General features: G+C 37.0%; 1 protein-coding gene across 1 annotated transcript in view; it reads left to right on the top strand.

Moving 5' to 3' along the window:
- Positions 1–556: 556 nt before the first annotated feature.
- The window catches only part of LOC129263433 (uncharacterized), a 38006-nt gene continuing 13351 nt past the window's right edge, over positions 557–25211 (top strand). Inside the window, exons 1-18 of the mRNA XM_064100821.1 lie at positions 557–1504; positions 3767–3969; positions 5008–5131; positions 6309–6671; positions 7981–8046; positions 9721–9838; positions 10464–10651; positions 11310–11468; positions 11861–12049; positions 12772–12998; positions 14984–15104; positions 16148–16357; positions 16672–16875; positions 19562–19677; positions 21907–22087; positions 22511–22717; positions 23269–23466; positions 24518–24676. Coding sequence (XP_063956891.1) covers positions 1447–1504; positions 3767–3969; positions 5008–5131; positions 6309–6671; positions 7981–8046; positions 9721–9838; positions 10464–10651; positions 11310–11468; positions 11861–12049; positions 12772–12998; positions 14984–15104; positions 16148–16357; positions 16672–16875; positions 19562–19677; positions 21907–22087; positions 22511–22717; positions 23269–23466; positions 24518–24676 — 3091 coding nt within the window. The 5' untranslated portion in view covers positions 557–1446. The remainder of the gene's footprint in view (positions 1505–3766; positions 3970–5007; positions 5132–6308; positions 6672–7980; positions 8047–9720; positions 9839–10463; positions 10652–11309; positions 11469–11860; positions 12050–12771; positions 12999–14983; positions 15105–16147; positions 16358–16671; positions 16876–19561; positions 19678–21906; positions 22088–22510; positions 22718–23268; positions 23467–24517; positions 24677–25211) is intronic.

Raw genomic sequence — 25211 nt, 5'->3', positions numbered from 1 at the left:
GAAAATAGGGATGAAACATTGAAATGTGAATTGGGTAGTCTTTTTCGAATCAGTGTTTGGTATAAGATCAAACCGAAATTAGGGATGAAACATTGAAATGTGAATTGGTTTGTCTTTTTCAATCGTTCGGTATAGAGGGGCGGCACCAAGATTGAGGGGGGTGCAACACGGCCTAAATAGTTATGATTGATGCCGGTTGATGTCATATCTCATGTGAGCGAAATCTCAGGTAGCGAAATGAGGCAAAACTATTTGAAGGGGCCCGACATGGTGTATGTCGAAAATATTTCTTAAAAAGCTGCGAGACAGCGAAGCGAACGAGAAGAAATGTTGACATTTTAATACAAAAATCAAATTTGTCATTGATTTTGATCTGTTTAAAAGTAATACTTCACACTGTTCATTTCCTATTCTATTTTTCCCCTTGGTTGTGAAAATTTGGGGGCTGACCTTCCAACCCCCCCCCCCCCTATTTCTATGCCATTGCTATTATGTAGGCCTATCCAGAAAACAAGAACCCCAGGGTTAAAATCGGTTCCGCTTCAAGATATGAAACATGTGTGACTGGAATTGCAATTGTGCACCTTCGATTATCTGTTGCAGGGTGTTGACACTATTGTGCCCCCGTCGGTTTTAGATGACGGTAACATCATTGGTCATTTGCTTTTAGAGTTTTCCCTTTTTTCTTCATTTTCTTTACCACTATATATTTTTTTCTTTCTCTCTCTCTCTCCCTCTTTTATGCGCACCGTGATAGTTGGTACCTGAGCCAAATGCATTGTACCTTTTTGACAATTTTTTTTCTTTCTTTTACTCTTCGTCATAGAAAATTGAAAATTCCTTCAAAAAAAATGAAAAAAGTAATGACGGGGAAAGTTCTTCAGACAGAATTTTAATGACATTTCTTTTTTATTCATTTTATTATCATTATTTATTTATTTATTTATTTTTGCTTTTCAGATTTTATTTAAAGGGAAAGTGTTTGAAAATGGTGTTAACCAGTCCCCCCTTCAATTGTTAAACATTTTGGACTTGGTAAATAATGAATAATAATGTTCCACAAAATTAACCCTCGTGTGTATATACTTACATAATTTTTTCATGGTGATGCGGTCTCTGTCTGCAAGTGTTCAAAACGTGATTAATGTGATTTTGGACTACAACACATGTTTGTCCAACTTTATCTTTAAACTGTTTAAATAATACTCAAGCCCGATGGTAGGTCGTAAGATTAAATCACCGATCATTAAGGGTTGATAATCGCGGGAACCAATCGTCCGGGGCAGTGTTCTCACAATCACCTCTCCCTTTAACGCGATTCTTCCCTCGTCTATTTCTTCAATTTTTCTTTAATTTATTTCTGATCCTTGGAAAAATAAGATCCCTTTTCAAAGAAGGGATTGACTTCTTCTCTTATTCTACAATAAAAAAAAAAGCTAAGACACAATGGGAGGGGTTATAAAAGCTGCACTGGCTATTCTCCTGCTGGCGTGTACCGCGCATGGTAAGTTTGAATATTTTGTTTCTTACCCCCCGATATTTCAAATGAATTTTGCAAGTTTCAAAATGAGCTTCATCATTTGCATTATACTCGATTTTCCTATTGCTATGTTGTTTGATTCGTTGGGTTTTATGTTTTTGCTTGTCTATTGCTTACTTGAACACGTTATGTTTGAAATATTAAAATATCAGAACTTGATATTGCTTCCTTTATATTCACTTTAGTCTCAGCCTCTCAATTACACGGTATACCGTATTCGTGATGAACTAGTTTCAAACAGTGCTATTTGAAGGTCACAAATAATTACATAAATCTCGAGATTAGACCAATATGATTTGAAATAACTTAATTTCTTTCATTTATACTAGAATAATTGTAACTTTTGTTTAATTTCTGTAATGAGACAGGTTCCCGTGGAACTGGGAAATATTATACTTGATTTGTAATCATTGTAACCATATTTCATTTGTATTATTATGACTTATGTCTGATTTGCATATGTTTGTAATGTTATTGATGGAAATGAAATGAAAATAAAACCTGGAACTTGATCTTGGACATTTAATAAAACCAAAAATGAATAATTTTTCACTAACTATTCGGATTGGTTCCATCTGAATGGCTCAGATCATACAAGTGAAAAATAACTGACTATTTTTCCTTGAAATGCCCCCCGATGTCTTGGTGATTTTCCTTCATTCAGCCACTAACATGACTTATGTAATCTCTGTCTCATGCATTGCTAAGTTTGTCATGTGACATAATGCGTGAAAATCTGACTGGGTTTTGTAAGCCTTGGGGCGTGCTGTACATAGGGGGGTGGGGGATTCGCAATTAACATGTGCCAAGAATGCTGATTTTCGTGTTTTTTTATTATTTTCCATTTGATATATTGCTATCAATATTATTGTGATTATCTTATTCGTTTTATTTGTTTTATTATCATTTATATATGTTTCTTTCTCTATTTATTTATTTATTTATTCATATATTTATTTATTTATTTTCATTTATTTATTCACGCATTTCATTATTTATTGTTATTACTCTTTGGGGGAGAACAAAGGCAACCATTTTAGGTTTTAAGTGCCCCTTTTTTATAATTCATGATGCAACATGAGTAGCAAGAAGATATTCCCCCGCTTTTTAAAGTCATTCAGTAAAGTACGGTAATGCACACCGTGCGCTATGACGGGTAAAACAAAAGCTATTTTAGGCTTTCATCAAAACTAACTTGGCTTTCTGGTGGGATCTGATTCTTTAATCTAATTTGTCTTTTTTACATGAAGCTCTTCTTTTTGAGTGATGTAATTTATATACATATGTATTGAAATGGGTATAGAGAAATAGGTCTTGAAACTGGAATCTTTTACATGACATATTAACATGGGACAAGGGTCGTTTAAAAACCTTAAAATTTGCTTCTAAACTCTAGTTAGTCTTTGATCAATTATCAGACCGATATTGACTCAAAGACAAAGGTTGTACTATTAAACGTAATCGTATTTGCGCAGTGGATCTAATTATGAAGCCACTCAACTTCAAACCATTCTTCATAATGAAACCCAAAGTTCCTTTTTGGGTGAATTTGACCCTCATTTTACTGTATGATCAGTGATTTTAGGTCAAGCATTGCATGGTCTTAGTCATACAACCACCTTTGTATCTACGGCTATTCGTGAACGTTAAGAGTGTGCTTTAATATGATATTTGTTAAAGATTTAAGCGGTACTAATTAATACCTATAATTTAATGGAAGATAAAACAAAAGAGAATTTATAAATGTCCTTTGCCGCAACATGTATTTCACAAGCAACATGATATGAATGCATGTTTTTAACCTCTCGATTAAAATTGTAAAATAGCTTGTATTAGATCGAACCTTGCATGCCTCAATTAGAAGGTGGAACAAACACTCGGATACGACCTCCGCTGTAAGGAAGAACTGAATAAAAGAAACATCAAGCCCATTTCTGTATACGCAGAATTTTCCTCGGGGGGGGGGGGGCGGCGCATGGAAATATTCAAAGAAACTCAAAAGCGAGAGAGCGATGAGTCATTGAAGGTTAAGGATTCCGTGCATAATTGTGATTTTTTTTTATCTTGAAAGTTTTCAAAATTTCTGGAGAGGGGCAATTGCCTGAAACACCCACCTCCTCCCCCGCTGACTATAGCAATGATTTAACCTAATAAAAATAAAAAGATACAGAATGCGGTTCCTCTCATTTTCATTTTCTTTTCTCTCTTCATGATATTTCTCTACAGCCACCGATATCTGCGGGAATAATATGACATATCCGGGAACGCTAGAATCTCCGGGATTCCCGAGCCCATACGCAAACAGCCTTGAATGTTCGATGACGCTGACGGCCGGCAATGGACGTCTAACTCGATTACAGTTTCAAAGCGTTGATTTCAGAGACGACGGGGATGGCGTTATGGTTGAGGATGAGTACGGAGCTGTCACGGTAAATCTTTATGTTTTATCATTTTTTTTTTTGCATAAAGAACGGTGTTAGGATTAACACCACGGATACTTAAGGCACCAACCGGCAAGGAAACCATACCATCATGATGATGTATGCCTTTATTTTGCAAACCCTGGTGTTCATTTGACACCAAAGTTAGTAACATTATGTGACACTAGGCCTAAGTTAATTGATGTCATTTCGACACCAAAGTTGCATGGTTTAAGTTTAAACAGCTGGTAATGAGTTACGGACCTTGTACGTTTTTATGTTACTGCGGTGTCAATTTTTTTTCGAGAACTAATTCTTGTCGCAGTTGAATACAAGAAAAATAGTAAACACCCCCCGTGACACCTTAGTACTAGAATAGGCCTAACTCCTTATCAAGACCAGATGTGCCCATATATTTTTTTTTGAGGATGTCAATCTTTTTGCTATTTTACGACAATGATTTCTATCAAAAATTGTATTTGGTGAAAATGGAAGAAAATAGATATTTATTCGAATGAATGAATGATTCTCAGAAAACGGTTTGTGCTCAAACTTGGTTCTAAGCAGACTCAACTGCCGATACTAGCAGTGATTTATTTACCACAATGAACACGTGTTTCTATAAAAACTGATAGTCATGAACTATTTCTAAAGTATTTTTCATCCACGTGGTTTAGCCTGACCTATTAATTTGCAATCATTCCCCTATAATATCCAAAGATTTCAGGAGAACTTTGTTAATTTAGAAATACTTTTTTTAGGGTTGGAGTTAATTCCAAGACCATGCTTCGCTCAATGTCGATGATTTTCATGATGATTTTTTTTAAGATTTCAAAGAGTGTCATTTACTAAGTAACAAAATTCAAGATAAACATGGGATTTTCATCCCATGTTTTTATCGTGGCTCCTTTTATCCATAAATCCACACACTCAATCTCCTCATCCCTTTCTCTCTCCATCTACCTCTCCCCTCTCATACCCTTTACCCCTCCCCCCCTCTCTCTCTCGCATTGGCCCTCTGTATATTTCTTTCCCCCTTCCCTTTAGTGGGTGACCGGCAGTGCAATTCCCAAGACTTTCCTAAGCACCGTATTCCATGTCACATTTGTATCTGATGGGGTCAACACCAACGGAACCGGTTTCCAAATGGTTTACGACGAATATCCCAGAGGTATGGTATTTTTCCTTTCAAATTTGTAGATAATTATCGTAATGAGTCATTCTGCTTACAGTTCTTTAGATTTTTATGGGCTATTTATTCCTTGTGTTTCTATATTATTTGTTCTGCTTGATCCATCCTTTCCAGGGCCCCGTCTTACAAATAGTAGCGATTGATCCGATCAATCGCAACTCTTTGGAAAGCCAGCAAAGGCAACATATAAAATGCACGTTTGTTAAAAAAAATCTAGATACGAATGTATATCCAATATTTTATTGATTTCTAGACAACTTTGTGTGTTCTCCTTTGTTTACAAATGCAAATTCCTGATGAAAAAATTATGACACTGATGGATTTCCATAGAGTTACGATTGATTGGATCAATTGCAACTCTTTGTAAGACGGGGCCCAGGTTTTGCATACAAAACATATGATTGTACATACCATGTTATACCCTTACCTTCACAAACACCCTTTTATACGCATGCACGCACTCCTCACAACCCCACCAAGAAGTAAATCCCAACGCACACCCACTCCCTCACCCACACCCTCAACCTCACACGCGCGCTCCCCCGCACACAACGCATAAACAAACACCATCACACACTATACCACCAAACAGATAATGCATCACGCATCCACCCACACACACAAACCTATCCCACACACACGCATACTAGCAGACACGCCAAAATTACCATAGCTAAGCGTACCCACCCTCGCAATCATCTAGACCCTCTCATATACTTTATCTCTATCCTATACTATATCACATTTTCGTTTTCTCTCTCGATTATTTGATTTTTTTTTCATTCTGTTCTTTTCGCGACTAGTGTCACAGTAACATTTTTGTCTTCGTCATTTTCTAATAGGATTCGATTATCCTTTGAGAAGAACTTACTATTCTTATTTCACATTTTGAGGGCTTATATTCGAGAAAGTATGAACTACAGCATGAAATGCAAAAAGTCTTAACAATTCAATTTAATTCTTTATTCCATTTCCATTAAAAACACAATTCAAAGTAATATATAAAGTAATATAAATGAAGTACAAATTGTACAGGCGAGCATTCTTACTTCGTAAAACAAAACAAAAAAACAGTATAATATTGAGCATAAATGGAAATGAGCAAACAGTATGGTATATGTTCGTCATATTCCTTCTAATCATAATCCTTTTTCAGACGCAGTTCCTGTCAAAGAAACTTTTTACGAGGTGGCTGCTAAGCCGGGCAAGCCACTTCATCTTTACAGCAACGACTACCCCATGTTTTACGATGACAACACTCACTATATTTGGAACATTACGTCATCGGGTCCATTGACGATCACCGTGGTCGACCTGGAAATGGAGGAACATGATTGGATGAAGTTGACCGCATTCTTAGCGACCGGTGACCCGGTAGAAGTTCTATCGCAAATGGGCACGCCCACTACGAGCATGGGACCAATCATGGTAGCAGACATGGATTACGTCATTGCGGAATTTCGGTCTGATTACTCGGATCGGGCATCAGGATTTCATGTAATTGTTGAAACAAGCAGTGGTAAGTGATAGAATTAAACGGGTATAGGGTATAGCAAGAACAAAAAGAAATACACTTACCGCCCTTTCACACGGTAAAAAAATCCGCAATTTGATTGATGATTCCAGTGAAAAATAAGGCTAATGACGAATATTTAGCACGTGTGAAAACAAACTAGAACACGATTAGAATCACGAACGCTAATAACAGTCACGATTAGAATGGAAAACCACATTACAATGATGATTCAAGATTCACGTGTGAAAAGGCCCGTAGTGAAAATAAATAGAAACAATCAAAGTTAGAAGGGGAATAAGAAGCAGAATTATAAATACTACAATAAGAATAACGTAGTAAGATATATCGGTCTAGAATATGGAGATGAAGAAATAGAAGGCATTGTTGAAAAATAAGAATGAGAACTTAAAGGGACAGGAAGAAAAAAGAAAAGATAGAGGAGAGGAAGAAGAAGGCGAAAAAAGAGACAAAAAAGGGACAAGAAGAAGGCAAAAGAGTGACACTAAGAATAAAAAGGGAGAAGAACGAGGAGATTTAAGAAGAGTTGAAGAAGAAGATTAGAAATTATAGAAAGGATAAGAATACTAAGAAAGTTGGAGGAGAAAAATGATGGTAAAAGAAGATCAGAAAAAGGAGAATATGGAATAAAAGGATGAGGTTATAGTTTTCTTTTGTTTGCATACTATGTTGAAAAATATCTGCACACTGTAAACAATATTGGGTAATTTTTTTACCACCCCGAGGGTAGTTGTGTGTCCAACCAATTTGGGGCAGTATTCTACCCAATGCGGGAAGCATATTGTCCAGTAAGGCTTAAAAAATAAGCAGCAATTACTTTAGAATGGGCAAAATTTTCGTCTGACTGGATAAATAAAAATGCCCAAAAGAAATGCCCAATGTTGGTTGGATACATAATTATCCTCATGGAGCACTTTTACCCAATATTTTTAAGAATGCAGTTCGATGCTTACAATCACATCAACGAAACCACTCCAAATCGACAGATGGTATGTCATTGGAAACGATGTAATAGATTTGGTATAGGTATATATGGAGTCGGTTCTTCAAAATAATGTGACAATGGAATCGTGACTCGATTTCTTTCCAACCATAGCTGTAGGCCTACGCAGCGGAGGGACAGTTGCCCCCCTCCCCATAAATTTTGAAGACTTTAAAAATTCTTAATGAAAATTTTCAAAAAAAATGCCAAAAGTACCCCCCCCCCTCCCGCAAAAATTAAAATATATATATGCGTAAGGCCACGATTCCAACCTTAGGATTTTGAATGAACATATCTTTTATTTCTCTCCAGTCACACAGATGGAAGAAAAACCCGAATCTTCATCCTGCGGAGGCAACTTCACACTGGAACAATCTGGTAAGAAATAATGCCTTAGTTGCTTCCTGATTTATTAAACCTCATGCAATTACGTCATCGGACCTCCATTTTAGAGACTGAAGCCATTGCCAGGGATCACATTTCACACTTCAACCGATACCCTATCTAGCGGTAAGACTCCAAACTCTATGTCTGTGTCAGTATATAGGTAGCCACAGTATATAGTGAATAGTCTCACTGCTTCAGATTATGCATCATACACTATGTAAATTTGAAAACCAAGGGTCTGTGCCTGCAGACTAGCCAATGAATTGCATGTGTTGGTGATTTGCATCCAGCTTGCGCATATAATGACAACCCCTTTACGCATATCCGAATATCCTCTGAAGGAGGGCGCTTTGGAAATATGACGTCATTTACATAAGGTCTGTACACTGTAAAACTACGGTGCTAAAAACAACACTAGTCTGTTCTCAGGGGACCCCACCCTCAGGTGTTGAAAATACACCATTGAAATTGAGAAACAGATTGTGTTAACAATAGGTGTTGAATTTGCACCTTAAGTTTTACACTGATGTAAAATTCGTGACTTATGAAAACTTGTAGTTTTAACACTTTTTGTTTGCAGTGTATGATACACATTCATCCAATCATGATACAGCCATAAAATCTTCGACATGCTTACTGTTATAAAACACGGATTATGAAGGAAATACATTAATGATACAAGGGCAATTACATGTATATTTCTCATGTGGAAATATGCGGATAACAAAACTGTGTTATGGATTTACAAATGCACACATAAGTGAAATCGGAAAAATTGATTGAATTTTAACTGTGAGCCACGAGCATAGATGCATATTGTATTCGCTTAGGCCTATGTGTTGTTCCTATATGATATAGGCAAAAGTTCACCAACTTTTGCTTTTCCGTAGGATTTCAACATTCAAAATAGGCATTGAACGACCTTGTATCCCGGATGTAGATAACACAGATAAAGCCTTGAATAAAACACTAATCTTATTTTAATTTATTCAAGCACTATCAACTTTGGTAGGTCCTACGTGCATATCGAAATAATCGTTCAAAGAATCTGAAAGATTTATCTATTGACCATCCTGATTTTCACGAAATGTTTGTGATAAGTACTGGCCATTATTTTCGTGTGATTTTATTTTTCTTTGACTCTTGTATATGTATAAAGAGCTCTTTAAAACATTTGTCGAAAGCACATTACTACTATAGTTTTTCAAATTAGTATCTTCACAAAAACAATCTTAAATTTTTTTTACTTCATCAACATAGCAAGTTCAAATAAATAAAAAGTTTTATACAGATTACTCACAAGAACCGTTTATGAGACCGCTGGGTTTTTTTCACACGAAATCAGAAAAATAAAAAAAGTTTCTGGACCTCCAACCTGATAATCAATCAATCAATCAATCTTCAGTCATTAAATAAATCATTAATAGACTAACCAATCAATCATTCTTTCTATCAACTAATCAATCAACCAACCAAGCAATCAATGTATAAATCAAACAATCAACCAATCCATCAAACAAGCAATCAACAAATGTATCTATCAATAAATAAATAAATAAATCCATTTATACATCTATCTATCCATCCATATAGCATCTGTTCATCAATCTATGGTTAACTTTCTGATCTATTAAACACCAATTTCTTTCCTTTTTTTGTTTACAGCTCTTTTCTTCAGCCTTCCCGCTGACACATCTGATCTCGTCTGTGTCTACAGAATAACCAACAACGAGGCTGCATCAAGGATTCAAGTCTTTGTCGAGGAAATGGATACAGAAGAGGGGTAAGAATTAAAGGCGGGGGCAAGAGCTGTGCTGTAAGGGTGTATGATTATTCAAGAAGTGAAAACGGTGGAGAAACGAATGGTAAAAAATGAAGAGTGTGAATAAGGGATATAAGGGTATAGTGTTTCTCCATTGGTAGTAGTAAACATTCAACCATCGAATTTCCTCCTTATCTTTTTATGATTTTTTTATGAAGTGCCACTTTAACACACGAGTCTATGGGAAATGAATTAGGCCCGTGACACCTGCGAGGCAATGGCTTCAGCCTCTAAGATGGCGGCACGACGACGTCAATACATGAGGTTTATTAAGCAAGATTTCTGGGTCCAAGGAAGTATACTAAAAAAACAGGTATATCATTTGTGAATAGAATGAATGAATGAAACTTAATGAAAAAAAATCTAAGTAGACGAGGGTGTTTCAAATAGGCCTATACTCCAATGACATTGACACTTGACTCAACTCTTGACGCGATTACCTATAAAGGTACGCCGATGCATTATGGTGATATGCGTGTCTCGGAAGTACATGTATATTAAGAAGTAGTCAAGATTTTAAAAGATTTCAAAATTTTAACAAGCAAATCATATGTTTTTTGTCTTTCTCTCTCTCTTTCATTCTTAGAATTGATTCTCTGCATGTTTTTACCGGTCTTGATCCCACCGACTGGTCCAATTATCGCCGCCAGCTCACGGGCTCAATTAGTGATGAATACATCTTCCTCCAGGAAGGTCACGGCGTGACCTTGGTCTTCACTTCCGGGTCATCAAACAGAAGCCGCTCGCTTACGTTAACCGTGGATCATGTTCAAGGTGAATGCGGGTTATCATGACAAAGGAAAAACAAGAACTAGAATGCAATATGAATTCGCTACAAGCTTTTCGAGTTGCCCCCTCCAGTATAACGTAAACAACACCAATGGCATAACAGTAACAATGCTTTTGAAATGAATGTTGAATAAAATTGTCAAATAACCTAATTGAACGCAGACGAAATCAGAGTGTTCCACAAAATCTGTCCAAATTTGCTATTACAAAAGCCACAAATTTTTAAATAGAAAAATAATTGCTGAGGACTTCTGTCTTTTCTACTAATACTCACTTAGAGCAAACCCGGTGGGCGTTTCATGAAAGTTGTCAGCACTGACTAAATTGTCAGTGCTGACAATTTCAGTGAAATCCTTGGTTTTGATTGGCTGAAAGGCACTGACTGTTACTATGGTAACTGTATGAGAAAGACAACTTGTCAGTGCTGACAACTTTCATGAAACGGTCCCCAGATTGGTTTATTACCAATGCGGTCTAATTGCCGTTTGGTCTACACACTAACCAGTAGTACATATGCCATTATGTTTATAATATTATCATTATAATTATTGATAATTATGATGAATAAGCTTGATATTATCATTATTATTATTATTATTATTATTATTATTTATTACACCACACTTAAATCTTTAAAACCCAGATTACGGTTGCGGTGGAACTCTGGATCTGACAACCTCAAATGGGGTAGGATCCATTCACATCGGGAATTTCTCCTCTACCATGACACACGTGTATTGCCAATGGCTTGTTCACACATCGATCCTGACAAATGTGAACGTACGTGTATCGTCGATGTCTGGTAAGTAATCATCCATGTTAAGTGGATCACGTGGTCCCGATTTAAACAATTAATGAATAATTCTAATAATAACAATATTATGCTTAATATTAAACGTTAACATGGCTCATTTGGACTTAACTGTATACAACGTTGAGTATATATATCTAAGGAAAATTAAAAACTGTTAATAAATGAAAAATTATTATAATGGGTTTTCATGTAGCACTAACTATATACATATACAAGATAATGAAACACTCCGCCTTCGACACTTGTTGTATCATAACTGCAAAAGGCTTTGGAACAATTACAATTAAATTGTTATGTAGGGATACGTGTTTGACCAATAAGATAATGCCATTGTATCAACGTATACCTAAAGAAATTAATCATATTTGTATCCGGAATAGAATCCTTGTATGATTGGTTGGAGATCGGTTACGGGTCCGACCCGACTGATATTGGCAGTCGATTGAAGTTGATGACAGGCGATGTCGGGAACCAGACCTATTCTACTTACAACGGTGATCTCTGGATCGTATTCTCTGCCGAAGATCTCATGGCCGACGAGGTCGACATTGAACTCACACTTGATGACGGTAAGCTTTGATAAATTTATCATTGCATGAGGTGATAGTGAAGATGATGTTTTTGGTGATGGCGTCGATGTTTATTACAATGAAAGTCATGATAATGATAATGGTAATTATGATGATGATGATTATGACGGCTATGATGATGGTAATGATGATGAAAATGATGGAGATGAAGATGATGATGATGAAGATGATAATGACGATGATTATGGTGATGATTATGGTGTGTAGATAAAGCATCTACTTGTCAGAGAAAAATAGTAGCTGGAGACGGATAGTAGACATTTGAATTGCTTGACCAGTAGGCATATGTTTGTGGTATTGGATTAATCATTTTAACAAATTGGTTAAAGATTCACTGTAAATGATTGTGCTCTATAAATCTGACAAAATTGTAATAATTGCTATATCTTTTATATTGCTTTTTAATGAAACCTTTAATAGGACTTTTATCTAATTCCGTTTCAACGCGTACGCCATCACCTTTTTCCTAATAAAGGCCATTTCACATTACAGGCATGCGCAGATAGTATCATAGGCTTGAGAAGTTTGACGATATGATTTAATATTTTTCCCATAAATATATAAATTTAACATCACCTTCTTTGCACGTGTGTCAAAATGTACAATTTTCATTATTTCAAACAGTAACTATTAAAATTGGCAACTTTTTTTGGAATTTAACAAAGCCTGATGCAAAGTTTTAATGGTTGACATTTTGACAGATGCTTGCCTGATTGAAACTCGCTTGGACCTGAACGGCGTCGTCTCCTCGCCACAGCTCGCCGGCGGGTATTACCCAAATGATGCCGATTGCCAGTGGATAATCCAAGTTCGAGGTGGTTTTCAAGTCCGTATTCATTTCACCGAATTCGACTTGGAACTCGGGCATGATAAACTCATTATCGGCGGATCAAATCTGGTAGATGACAGCTTTGGGACATCGTACATTGTAAGTATAATCGTTCTTTCATATCTTGTGATTCAAATTTTGTTTTCCCATTTTTTTTTTCAAATTTACTTTGCCATCATTCGATGGTATTTCTAATAACAGTAAATCTTTTCAAAATGAACGAATCTTTATTAATTTTTCTTCAAATGTTCATCATATTCATTCCACAATATTTATTTCACATTTTTGCACTTAACAACCACGTGTATGACTTGTTCTCTGTTCTACACATTTTCTCCAATCACTCTATTTAATGGCTATTGGCAATTCACTGTATGTTTGCAAGTCTCTAACAAAAAAGGAAAAAAACGGAACAGCATTTGAATTAATACAACCATTTAATAGGAATAGTGTGCTATATAAATCTTATGTATTATTTTTATTATTATTATTATTATTAATAACAGATCAAATAAATATATCATACAAATCTATTTCAATTATAAGGAATATGATTTAGATTGTCTAGGATGATTATGGAATTTATGTAACTCAAAAAGATACCAATTAATTGTATAATTATACAACCATTGTAATTATACAACCAGGGGCAATAATGATTTTCATATACCTAAAGTAAGAACAAAATTATTTCAAAACTCAATTTTATATAGGGGACCATTAATTTGGAATACTTTATCAAAGGAACTTAAGGATAGTTGCTCTCTTAATGTTTTTAGGAGAAATTGTAAATACCAAATCATCACTACTTATTCATTTTTTATGTAATTATTATTTTGATTGTTTGTTTGGGTTAGTTAGGTAATTCTTTCCCCTTTTTGTCTCACCTGCATAGCAGAGTGAGACTATAGGCGCCGCTTTTCCGACGGCGACGGCGGCGGCGACGGCGGCGGCGACGGCGACGGCGGCGGCGGCGTCAACACCAAATCTTAACCTGAGGTTAAGTTTTTGAAATGACAGCATAACTTAGAAAGTATATGGACCTAGTTCATGAAACTTGGCCATAAGGTTAATCAAGTATTACTGAACATCCTGCCTGAGTTTCATGTCACATGACCAAGGTCAAAGGTCATTTAGGGTCAATGAACTTAGACCATGTTGGGGGAATCAACATCAAAATCTTAACCTAAGGTTAAGTTTTTGAAATGTCATCATAACTTAGAAAATATATGGACCTAGTTCATGAAACTTATACATAAGGTTAATCAAGTATCACTGAACATCCTGCATGAGTTTCACGTCACATGACCAAGGTCAAAGGTCATTTAGGGTCAATGAACTTTGGCCGAATTGGGGGTATCTGTTGAATTACCATCATAACTTTGAAAGTTTATGGATCTGATTCATGAAACTTGGACATAATAGTAATCAAGTATTACTGAACATCCTGTGCAAGTTTCAGGTCACATGATCAAGGTCAAAGGTCATTTAGGGTCAATGAACTTCGGCCAAATTGGGGTATTTGTTGAATTACAGCCATAAATTTGAAAGTGTGTTGGTCTAGTTCATAAAACTTGGACATAATAGTAATCAAGTATCACTGAACATCCTGTGCGAGTTTCAGGTCACATGATCAAGGTCAAAGGTCATGTAAGGTCAAAGAACTTTGGCCACGTTGGGGGTATTTGTTGAATTGCCATCATATCTCTATAAGTGTATTGGTCTAGTTCATAAAACGTGGAAATAAGAGTAACCAAGTATCACTGAACATCTTGTGCGAGTTATAGTAGTTTTCAAAATCAGCACTGCTGCTATATTGAATCGCGTGATGCAGGTGAGACGGCCAGAGGCATTCCACTTGTCTACTTTAATTGTTCAAATAATGTATTATTTTATTTGGGTCGGCCGTACATAAGGTTAACTTCTTTTTGGCTGCTACCCTTTCAGTATAATACTTTATTTATGTCAATGTCTGATTTATTTCATGTTTGTACTATTTATATTGTTTTTATACTGAGAAAAATAAATTGAATTGAATTGAATAATATTTGTTCTCTTTAATTCGTTATCGATTAATCTAACAGGTCATAACAGGATCTGAATTACCAAATGATGTCGTCAGCCGGTTCAACGGTCTCAATATCCGCTTCACATCCGACAGCTCGGGTACTGGTTCTGGATTCAGTTTTACCTATGAAGAATTCTGTAAGTTCCGCATTATTTAAATGTTTGTTCTTACACACTAAGGAATTCCGGTGCAAATGGGGTGTACGTTACGTGCATACACCTCGCAATACCATCGAGGTGCAAGTTAGCTCTTATGCGAGAGTATGTGTCTGTAGTACACCCATGGACTCTTTGCGCGCACCCCACCAGTCTCGCTGATAGACGTTTGGTATAGATAAAGTTGATTTGTGATCGAAGATTACCCAAAATAACAATGTGCTAACGCCACATTTTACCAAAGTAAAATAATTTTTGAAATATTTAATATTTATGTGATAATTGTTTACAAAACACATTTGATTATGTTTACATTTGGAGAAACGGTAAATAGAGTATTGAATCACAACTATCAGCACAAGTCAAAAAAAGGAATCGAATCATATGGCTAGAGACCTTATGTGGTTTCAGCTCTTCTCGCTGGCATAGCGGGAAGAATCTTGACTACAGATAAAACGAGGTAAGTTCGAATCCTAACTAAGGTAACTAAAAAATCGATACAGAAAGTGAATGGACCGGAAGGCTCGACAATCTTTTTTTGTTATTTTAGGTGGGGTACATTATGCATTATGCACCCTAAGGGGTAGACGTGTACACCCTCTAAGGTGCAGATGGACACCCCAAATAGGGGTGCACACTGTACACCCCTATTCGGGGTGTACGTGTGCAACCCTAGCCCTAGGGGTACTCGTATAGGGACAAGCCTGTGCACCCCTATGGTGTAAAATTGAACCGGTATTTCTTAGTGTGTATTCGGTACCGATATTGGGCAATGCATAGTATTTTCATTATTATTACCCTTATCAATTCTAAAAAAGTTGGGCGCCGGTGTGTCTTTTTTTGTACGATCGCGACACGGCCGTGGATCGAACCCACGACCTCTCGTTCATGGGGCGGGTGCTTTACCACTGAGTCCCTATATCCTTTCAATTTTCAAATTAAGTTTATATCAGGTCTTTGATGCAGGCTGCCCCCTTCAAACACACAATATTCTAAGTCAATCGTGTCTACATGTTTTTCCTCAGTTGAATGCCCAACCGGATACAGCTACAATCCGTCAAACGATACCTGTTACAAGTTTGTGGACACGCCCGCTGATTGGTGGAATGCACGTTACGACTGCGACAACGTCGCCGATGGTGACATCGTCGTGATCAACGACCAGGACGAGAACGCTTGGGTCTTAGAGATGATCACTGCCATGCAAGGGAATGATTCAAGTGGTTGGTGGGTTGGTGAGTATATAGAATAAAAATAGCAGCAAGAGGAAAGTGGATACGGACACGACGGATGGGACGGGGGCAATTTCGCCTTTTTTACTCCAACATGTACAGTGAGTGATATACAAGAAACACGAAATATGAAGCTTGAACAATACTGTTAAGGGTCAAGTCCACCCCAGAAAAATGTTGATTTGAATCGAAAAAGATCAATCAAAGAAGCACAATGCTGAAGATTTCATTAAAATGGGGAATTTGTGGATATGAAACGATGTAGTTTCAGATGCAGATCAGATAAAAAGTATCACTCTTTTTTTTTCGTTTTTAAGGTTACTACGATGCTGCCATCAACGGAGAATGGGTTTGGGTTGATTGCCTTGCGGATACCGATTTTGCGGATACTAACTGGCAGGTCGGAGCACCGAATGACCTCGACGACAACCATTGCGCGTACATGAATATGACAGACGGACAATACAACGATGATGATTGCTTCAATACTAGACGCTATGTCTGCGAGGTCACTCGGAAAGGTAAGTAAAGCTTTGCTCTTGAAAGAGAACTAACCTGTTCAACAATAACAATGCAAAAAGAAGAATAATAAATTGCACTTGGCCTCAGGGTACACCAAAAAGAAACAACAAACAATTTTATTTATGCATGTGACCTCGGAGAAAATTGTTCTACCTACTCATGTTCATAATACAACTCCTAATACAGTGATACAAACAATGAAGCTACTTTTATTTTTTTATTATTTATCTATTATTCTATTCGTCACTTTAAAAAATCAATTTTATAAAATATCATACATACAAATGCAATATTGGTAGCATATTTGGACCTCCCAGTGCATCAGTTGGCGGCGAAGGAAGGGGATGGTAAACTTGATAACTGTTACCTGATGGTCCCAGCCAGTGGCGTACCTAGGATTTTCCAGGATTTTCGTCAGGGGGGGCAAAAAGGTCTTTCAAGCTCGTCAGGGGGCAGGGATACATGCATGGGTGGTGGCTCATCAGGGGGGGGGGGCAGACTGCCCTCTGCCCCCCCCCGTAGGTAAGCTTGTGGTCCCAGCGCCCAACCAACCATGCAATGAGAACACTGGTAAAAACAATATAACACAAAGAAAAATAGATGACAATTATAAATAAAGAAAAGATATAAAGACTAGATTTTAATTCGTCATGCGGACGAATTAGGTGGTCTGTCCTTATTCTCGCCATCATGATCACTATTACCATGTTCAAGCAGATCAATATGATCTTCATGATGACAACGGAATGTTCATTATGGATGGAATACTTGTGAAAGACGGGAGATGATAAAGCACTGTGAAAAGGGTCTCTTTGATATATGAAATTACATGTGATATGAAAAAAGTAATTATAATCTGTTTAATCTTGCTAAATTTTAACTTTCATACCTTTTAATTATCATAAAGGATCATGTACGAGGTGGTAAAAAGAAAAAAAAAATGAAAAAAAAATCATCTTGTTCACCCCCAGGACTCGAACCTGCGCCCCCGAGAACTCAAGTCAAGTGCGTTATCCATTGAGCCACGATATTCCCCATAGAGATTACACGTTCCCATAGAGATTACACGTAAGCAAATTTGAGAATTACAAATCCAATTTTGGAAGCGAAAAACGGGCATGATCCTGACATCCGATCGAAAAATGGAGGGCACACTTCCGAAAGCTTAGAATCTCAGCTACATCATACCAAAAGCTCAGGGATAACTAACAAGAAAAAATGGAGATATAGCTCACGAAATAGAGGAATGTAGAATCTAGTTTTGAGAAAAAGTCATGTCCCATAGAGATTACACGTAAAATGAGGAAAAATGACATGCCTCTTTTCATCGCAATTTTACACCATGATGCGTTTTTCAAAATGAAAATTCATGCAAACTTACGAGAAAGAGTACATTCTAAACTACAACATATTGAAATCTGGGCGACAAATGATCAATATTCACGGAGTTATGATCAAATTTGCATAAATTTGATGACGTCATTTTTGAAAAAATGAAATTTTCAGTTTAGGCGCAATTTTGATGACGTCATGATCAAATTGAGGGACAATGGTGACATGAAATCAAATTTACAACTCATACTCTATCGATATATGAAAAAAAAATTGGGGGTCAACGGACTATTTAAAGAGCTACAGTGAATTTTTAATAGGTATGTTTTTGCCCATATATGGCCTATAGTAAGAGCTCGCGCGCACACGTGCTGCAAAGTTTAACGGGTGTTAATTTCGTTATTAATGGTCGTAGAAGGTTGATCAAGGTATCAAATTGCTCAGAATTATATTATCAATGCAAGGATATAAAAAAAACGGCGTTTCTGCGTTGCGTTGAAGGCGTTACGCGCGGAAACGCGCGCGCATACCTGTGCGTGCGCAAATTTTTGAAATGCTTAAAATGACCTGAAACGTACTTTACTTTGGTCAAAAGGTGATTTTGAGCATTTTAAAAATTTGACGAGCGCGTACGCGCGCGTCGTGACCTCCAGGTGACCTTTGATGACATGACCTGTTGACCCTTAACCTGAAATTGATGTGATGTTAATTTGATTGATTTTTGATAATTGATAATGGAGATATGATCGACAATGTGATTTTACAAAATGGCGCCTGGATGACGTCATCATGACCTGATGACCTTGAAAAAGTTGATTTTACTTGAAATCATAGAGCTTGATGACTGACAGAAATTTGAAGGAAATTGACCATGTCGATTTCGAGTGAACGTGTGTACAAAAAAGTGTACGGAAGAAATAAAAATAAATAAATAAATAAATAAAGAAAGAAAGAAAATTCTGGCGAAATCAATAGGTGATCTGTCATAGACAGACCACCTAATAAATGCAAAGGAAATAACAAATACAACGCCTTCACAATGAAAATACAAATCCAGGATAGAAATTCATCGCGTTCCAATCATGAAAATCGTTTGTAAATATTGTGGTTCTTGATGATTTATTCAATAAAAACTTAAATAAAAACGATAGAAAAATCATGAATGAGAAAGTCAATGCTACAATGTGAAAATAACATCTTCCTCATCACATTTTTCAACTTTGTGGTCATTGACAACCTAAACGGATCTAGTATAATTCATCAATTTGAATTTCTATGAAATCTCTATGATCTCATTTTTACCAAATTTGTCAAAAGTTCTTACATGTTTTCTTTTTTATCTTAATATCTTAGATTATGTGGACTCGGATTGTTATCCTTCTAATTTCCAAGTTCTTGAAATCGATGATAACGATGTTTCATTGTCTTTCAACGCTTCGGAATTCGTTTGTGATGTATCCGGTTACAAGGTGATTATAAGATCAAACGTTTCTCTTGAAATTGAATTCACGGTTCTGTGTAAGAGTTGAGGTGCGTGAGGGATTAGGGCAGGTGGGAAGTAGAGAGGTGGGGTTGGGCGCGGGGAAGTACGGGGGTGTGTCCGAGGGATGTACGGTGCGTGGCAGCGAGGAAAAACTAATTGACATATTTGTGTGTAAGTTGTATGTGTGAGTGCACGTCTGTATATTGGATAAGGTGTATGTGTTTGTGTGTGTGAAAGATGATCATGCATCTGGCTGTCCATGTGAGATGAGTGTATGCAGGTAGATAGGGGAATGTAGGTGTGGGAGGATAAGAGCATGTGTGTGTATTAGGGTATGTGTGAGATTGATGTGTATGTAGATAGGGGAATGTACTCGTGTCGGTGTGGGAGGATTATAGAAAGTGAGAGTCTGTAGATTTGATAGGTTGTGTGTATGTGAGATGTGTGTGTGTGTGCGGGTGCGTGTTTGAGTGAGAGAGATTGATTTGTGAGTGCTGTAGATGGGGGAATGTACATGTGTGGATGTGGGAGGATTATTACATTGTGGTATAGATAGTGTGAGTCAGATTTGATAGTGTGTGTGTGTATGTAGATGGGGAATATACATGTGTGGGTGTGGGAGGATTAGTGAATTAGTGTACAGAAAGTGAGAGTGTGTAGATTTGATACCGTGTGCGTATGTGAGATGGATGTTTGCGTGTGTGTAGGTGGGAGAATTGCAAATGTGTGGATGTCGGAAGATTAGTACATTGGTGTATGGAGATGTGCGAGTCTGCAGATTTGATAGGTTGCGTGTATGTAAGATGTGTGTGTGTGAGTGTAGATGGGGGTAACAATGTACATGTGTGGGTGTTTCAGTATTGTCCGTGTTTTATATAGAGAGTGTGAGTCAGGAGATTTGATCGTGTGTGTGGGTAGGTGAGTGCGTGTGTGTGAGAGATTGATTTGTGAGTGTGTGTAGATGGGGAATTTACATGTATGGGTGTGGGAGGATTATTACATTTCTGTATGGGGATGTGTGAGTCTGTAGATTTGATAGGGAATTGTGTGTGGGATGAATGCGTGAGTGTGTGTAGATCGGGGAACAATGCACATGTGTGGGTGTGGGAGGACTAGTGGATTTGTGTACAAACAGTGGGAGTCTGTAGATTTTTTAAGGGATGTGTGCGTGTGTGTGTGTGAGAGAGATGGATGTGCGAGTGCGTGTAGGTGGGGTAAATCTAGATGCGTGGGTGTGGGAATATTAGTGCATTTGTGTATAGAGGGGAGGGTGGGTGAATATATGTATAGAAGATGGATGCATGTACGCACGTCTCTGAAGAAGGGATAAGTAGGCATATGTGGGTACATACATACATACAGCTATGTATATATATATATATATATATATATTATACAGATATACACTGTCTTGAGAGGTTCTGGTTAAAACTATGCGCAAGAGGTGACTCCAATAGTACTATTTGCTGAGAGGCGCAGCCCCGAAGCAAATGGTACTTTTGGAGTCACCGAGACCCATAGTTTTAACCAGTACCTCGAATAGAAGGCATGGTATATTTGTTTTATATCCTGCATCAACAATTTATTTTATGAAAAAAAAAAAAAAAATGTCAATTTTTATCTAAAAAGATTTAGAATATTTTGTTTTCATTAAATTTAGATTTGAAGAAAAAAACAATTCAATTAAAAAAAAAATAATAATAAATTTTTCAACTCCCAAATAGTACTCCCAAATAGTACTCTCATATAGTACTTTCTAAAAATAGTTCAAATATTTCTGGTCATGTGACGAGCTCTCAACCAATCAAAAGCCAACAAATTTTTGATGCAGGATATAAATATATATATAACATATGCAAGAGCAATGAGTGCAAGTGCCTTGTAGATGTAGGAATGTATCCTCGGGAACGTGAGACAGAGCGATCGGTGCGTGTGCGTAGAAGGGAGGGATCAATGTGTATGTGGGGTGTGTGTAGGTGGGATATGCGTGTGCTAGAGAAATAAGTTTGTCCGGGTATAAAGCGGGAGGTGTGTATGTGTGTGTAGAAGGGAGGGGAAATTATGGTGTGTATAGTTGGATGATATGGGTTCATGTGAAAGGTGGGATTGATATTTGTGTGTGTGTGCTATATGTAGGTGTTTGTGGGGTTGACATATTGGTTTGAATCAATGGCTCATTGATTCTCATTTTTCATCTTCATTCCAATTTGCCTAGATTCGCTACAATACCACGGAAAGTGGAGATTTTATTGAAATTGAGCTTGAAGGGGCGCTGAACACTGACGTCATAATAAGTGGTCTCTCTCCAGCTACAACTTATCTGTTTGAACTGACAACATGCACGGTCACCTACGGGTGCTATGGATATAGCACTGCATTGTCCGTTCTTGGCACAAGTAAGTCAAAAATTACTATTTTCCTTGGGGTCTTTTAATCCTTGTAAATGAATAATTACTTGTAAATACTGTGATTTTCCATGATTGTTTCAGGCGGACTCATTAATTGAGGCTGAACATTACTTGGTATACATGTCAGAAATATACAGGTAAAAACGGTGTCTAAATGTTAATACATCGCTGTTTACTATATATGAGCCTTACAACAGTTGTTTAAACAGTTAAAAAGCATAATTAATATATAAAGAATTACACATTGAAAATCAAACTTTGTTTAAAATTTTAAACACTTGTTTATACCGTTTAACAACTACTGCAAGGCCCATAAAAAGCGTTTCACTTGGAAGAATTGCTTTTGTTATAAAGCATTTGAATAAAATGAATGTGTTATACATTTGTTCCATCTGTTTTGACCATGATTAGCCACTTGCCCTACTAATTACGAGCTGGGTCCAAACGGTCATTGCTACCGCTTCAGAATACTCGAGATCGGCTCGTGGTGGCCCACCGGACGACGAACGTGCGACGACGTGGCCGACTCCGATCTTGTCATCGTCAATGACCAGGCGGAACTCGACTTCCTGACATCACGCTCGGCCGAGATCAATTCCAATATGACTTGGTGGGTCGGTAAGTAAAATGAGTCATTAATTTTTACTAACTCTTTTTCCCCCCTTAATCCTTTACTTGTTTTGCAGTTAGTGCTCTGTTGTATATCTGATATGGGGGGGGTGGATAATTCGACCCCCACTGAAGAAAAGTATACACAAATGAACTTATATAAAAATTATATTAAGGATGTTGATAGCCGCGGGCAAGGGGTGCGAACACTCCCCCCCCCCCCCACGTCCCCTTTCCCTGAAGAAAAAAAGCAGATATCAACAAAATGAATGTACTTTGAATGCTTTGAGTGAAGAAATATTCATTACATTAAATGATCCCTTTCTTATAATATGTCTGGGGGGCAATATGATCGAGGAGTTGACGATGTCTTTAAACTTTCGAGTATTCTCATCATCGGAGTTAATGATATATTACAGAATACACATGCAGCCACGGGCATATATCTGAGCGGTGAACCCCTCCCCCCCCCCCCCCCCCACTTGAATGGCATGACGTCACGGATTTACGTCATTGTACTTGTATGCAGCATGATAATTTTTTTAATGTCCCCTTTACAGGCTATTCAGATCAGTCCGTAGAGGGCGATTGGCGATGGGTCGATTGCACTGAATCGACCGAATGGCAGAACGATCTCTGGGCTGACGGTTCCCCTGGCGGCGGGAGTGAGGACTGCGCTGCTCTTCAACCAAGCGGCGATCTCGTTTCTCTTGTGTGTGACGAAACACTGAGTTACATCTGCGAAATATCACCAAAAGGTAGGAAATTTTCATTGGTTAAATTGTTCATTTATTTGTTTATTTATTTGTTATTCATTCATTCATCTTAATTATTTTTTCTATTTGTTTATAGATTTCTTTATCCTTGTTAACTCTATCTATCTATATATTTCATTAATTTATTAATTTGTCTATCTACTTAATACTTATTTATTAATTTCTTTGGAGTTTTATTTACACAGGGGAGCATAATTGTCAATTACAAAATTCCTTTCTACAACGGCTTTGTCTACATAATATACAATTCGTTTTAATTATATCTTTATTCAATTCATAGCAGTTGCTATGATCTGATAATTGATCATCCTTGTCAGAAAAAAAAAGTCATAATTAAGATATTCTTACCTTACTCCTTATGTTTAAGTTTCATATAGTTCCTTAAAAAAAAAATGTTGACTGTTATGTAAAATATCCAATACCTCTCCGTTCTTGTTTGATCTTCACATCTCCATTATTTTTCTAAAACTTTTTCCATCTTTGAATTTTCAAATTTCCTTGCCATATTCTTAATTCTTTATGCCATTTACACTTTCTTCCCCTTTTACTAATCTTCTGTCTAATCTTCTTCATTTATTTCCTTATCTAAGCCTTCTCTGCTTCTTCTTCATCGTTAGCTTATTCTTAACGTTTTTTTATTCGTCCATGTTAATCATTGCACGTGATTTAAAAACTGGGAACTATTCTCATGCTCTTTAAAGGGGGAGTGAACTGTATGTGGTCTCTCAATGACTGTGTGTTATAAATACATAGTCTTACAATATACGTTTTTTTCGATATCTACTAATACTACAGAGAATTAATTGATCCATAATTGTATTTGTATAGAGAAACTAAAATGTTTTGAGAGGAAAAATAATTGTTTTGATAACATAATTATTGTGGTATAAATGTATTTAGTAGTTAATTAGCATGTTATCATTCAAGTGGGTCTATATTAATTGACTGCATTAGCATTATGGGTCAGGAAAGTGGCCAGGTATGAGTAGTAGAGGACTCGAGATGACGCTATTGATTCTCATGCACTTTAAAGGTTTCGAGCTCCAAGATGCAAACCCTAGTAACCTTGCCGTTGTCGCCACGCAGACAAGCATGATGGTCACGTGGACACCGTCTGACACTAGCTGTGACGTCATAGGCTACCGAGTACGTTATTGGCTGGCAGATGAAGCCAATGCTGACGTCAGCTTCGGTACGTATTAAACGGGGAGTGTTTTATGATGCAAATGGTCACTTTGTAAAAAATATTGGGTTAAATTTTCACCACCACGTGGGTAAATATGTGTCCAACCAATTTGGGGCAGTATTTTACCAAATGCGGATTGTCCAGTAAGGTTAAAGGAGAATGAAACCCTTGAAACCAGCTGAATCCATATCAAAGAGAAAAATCAAAGAAACATATTGTTGAAAGTTTGAGGAAGATTTAATGAATAATAAGAAAGTTATGAGCATTTGAATATTGAGATCACTAATGCCATGTAGATCCTCCCATTGGCAATGCGACCAAGATCTGTGATGTCACACACGTACAACTCCCATTATTACTTTAGTACTAATTTCACTTATATTCTCACTTTTATAGAGTCTATCACAAGGTGAGGTGTTCTGTTTATGAGAGGACAAGTACATAGGCTTCACAACATTATATCATTGATGAATCGTTTGTCATATGATTAGAATGAGCAAAAAGAGATGTTTTGGGGTATATTTTCAGTGTCCAAAAGGGG

This window comes from Lytechinus pictus, chromosome 6 (genome assembly GCF_037042905.1).
Source record: "Lytechinus pictus isolate F3 Inbred chromosome 6, Lp3.0, whole genome shotgun sequence".
In the NCBI taxonomy this organism is placed as follows: Eukaryota; Metazoa; Echinodermata; class Echinoidea; order Temnopleuroida; family Toxopneustidae; genus Lytechinus; species Lytechinus pictus.
Note: the sequence above shows the minus strand (reverse complement) of the source record. Positions and strands in the feature narration are given on the sequence as shown.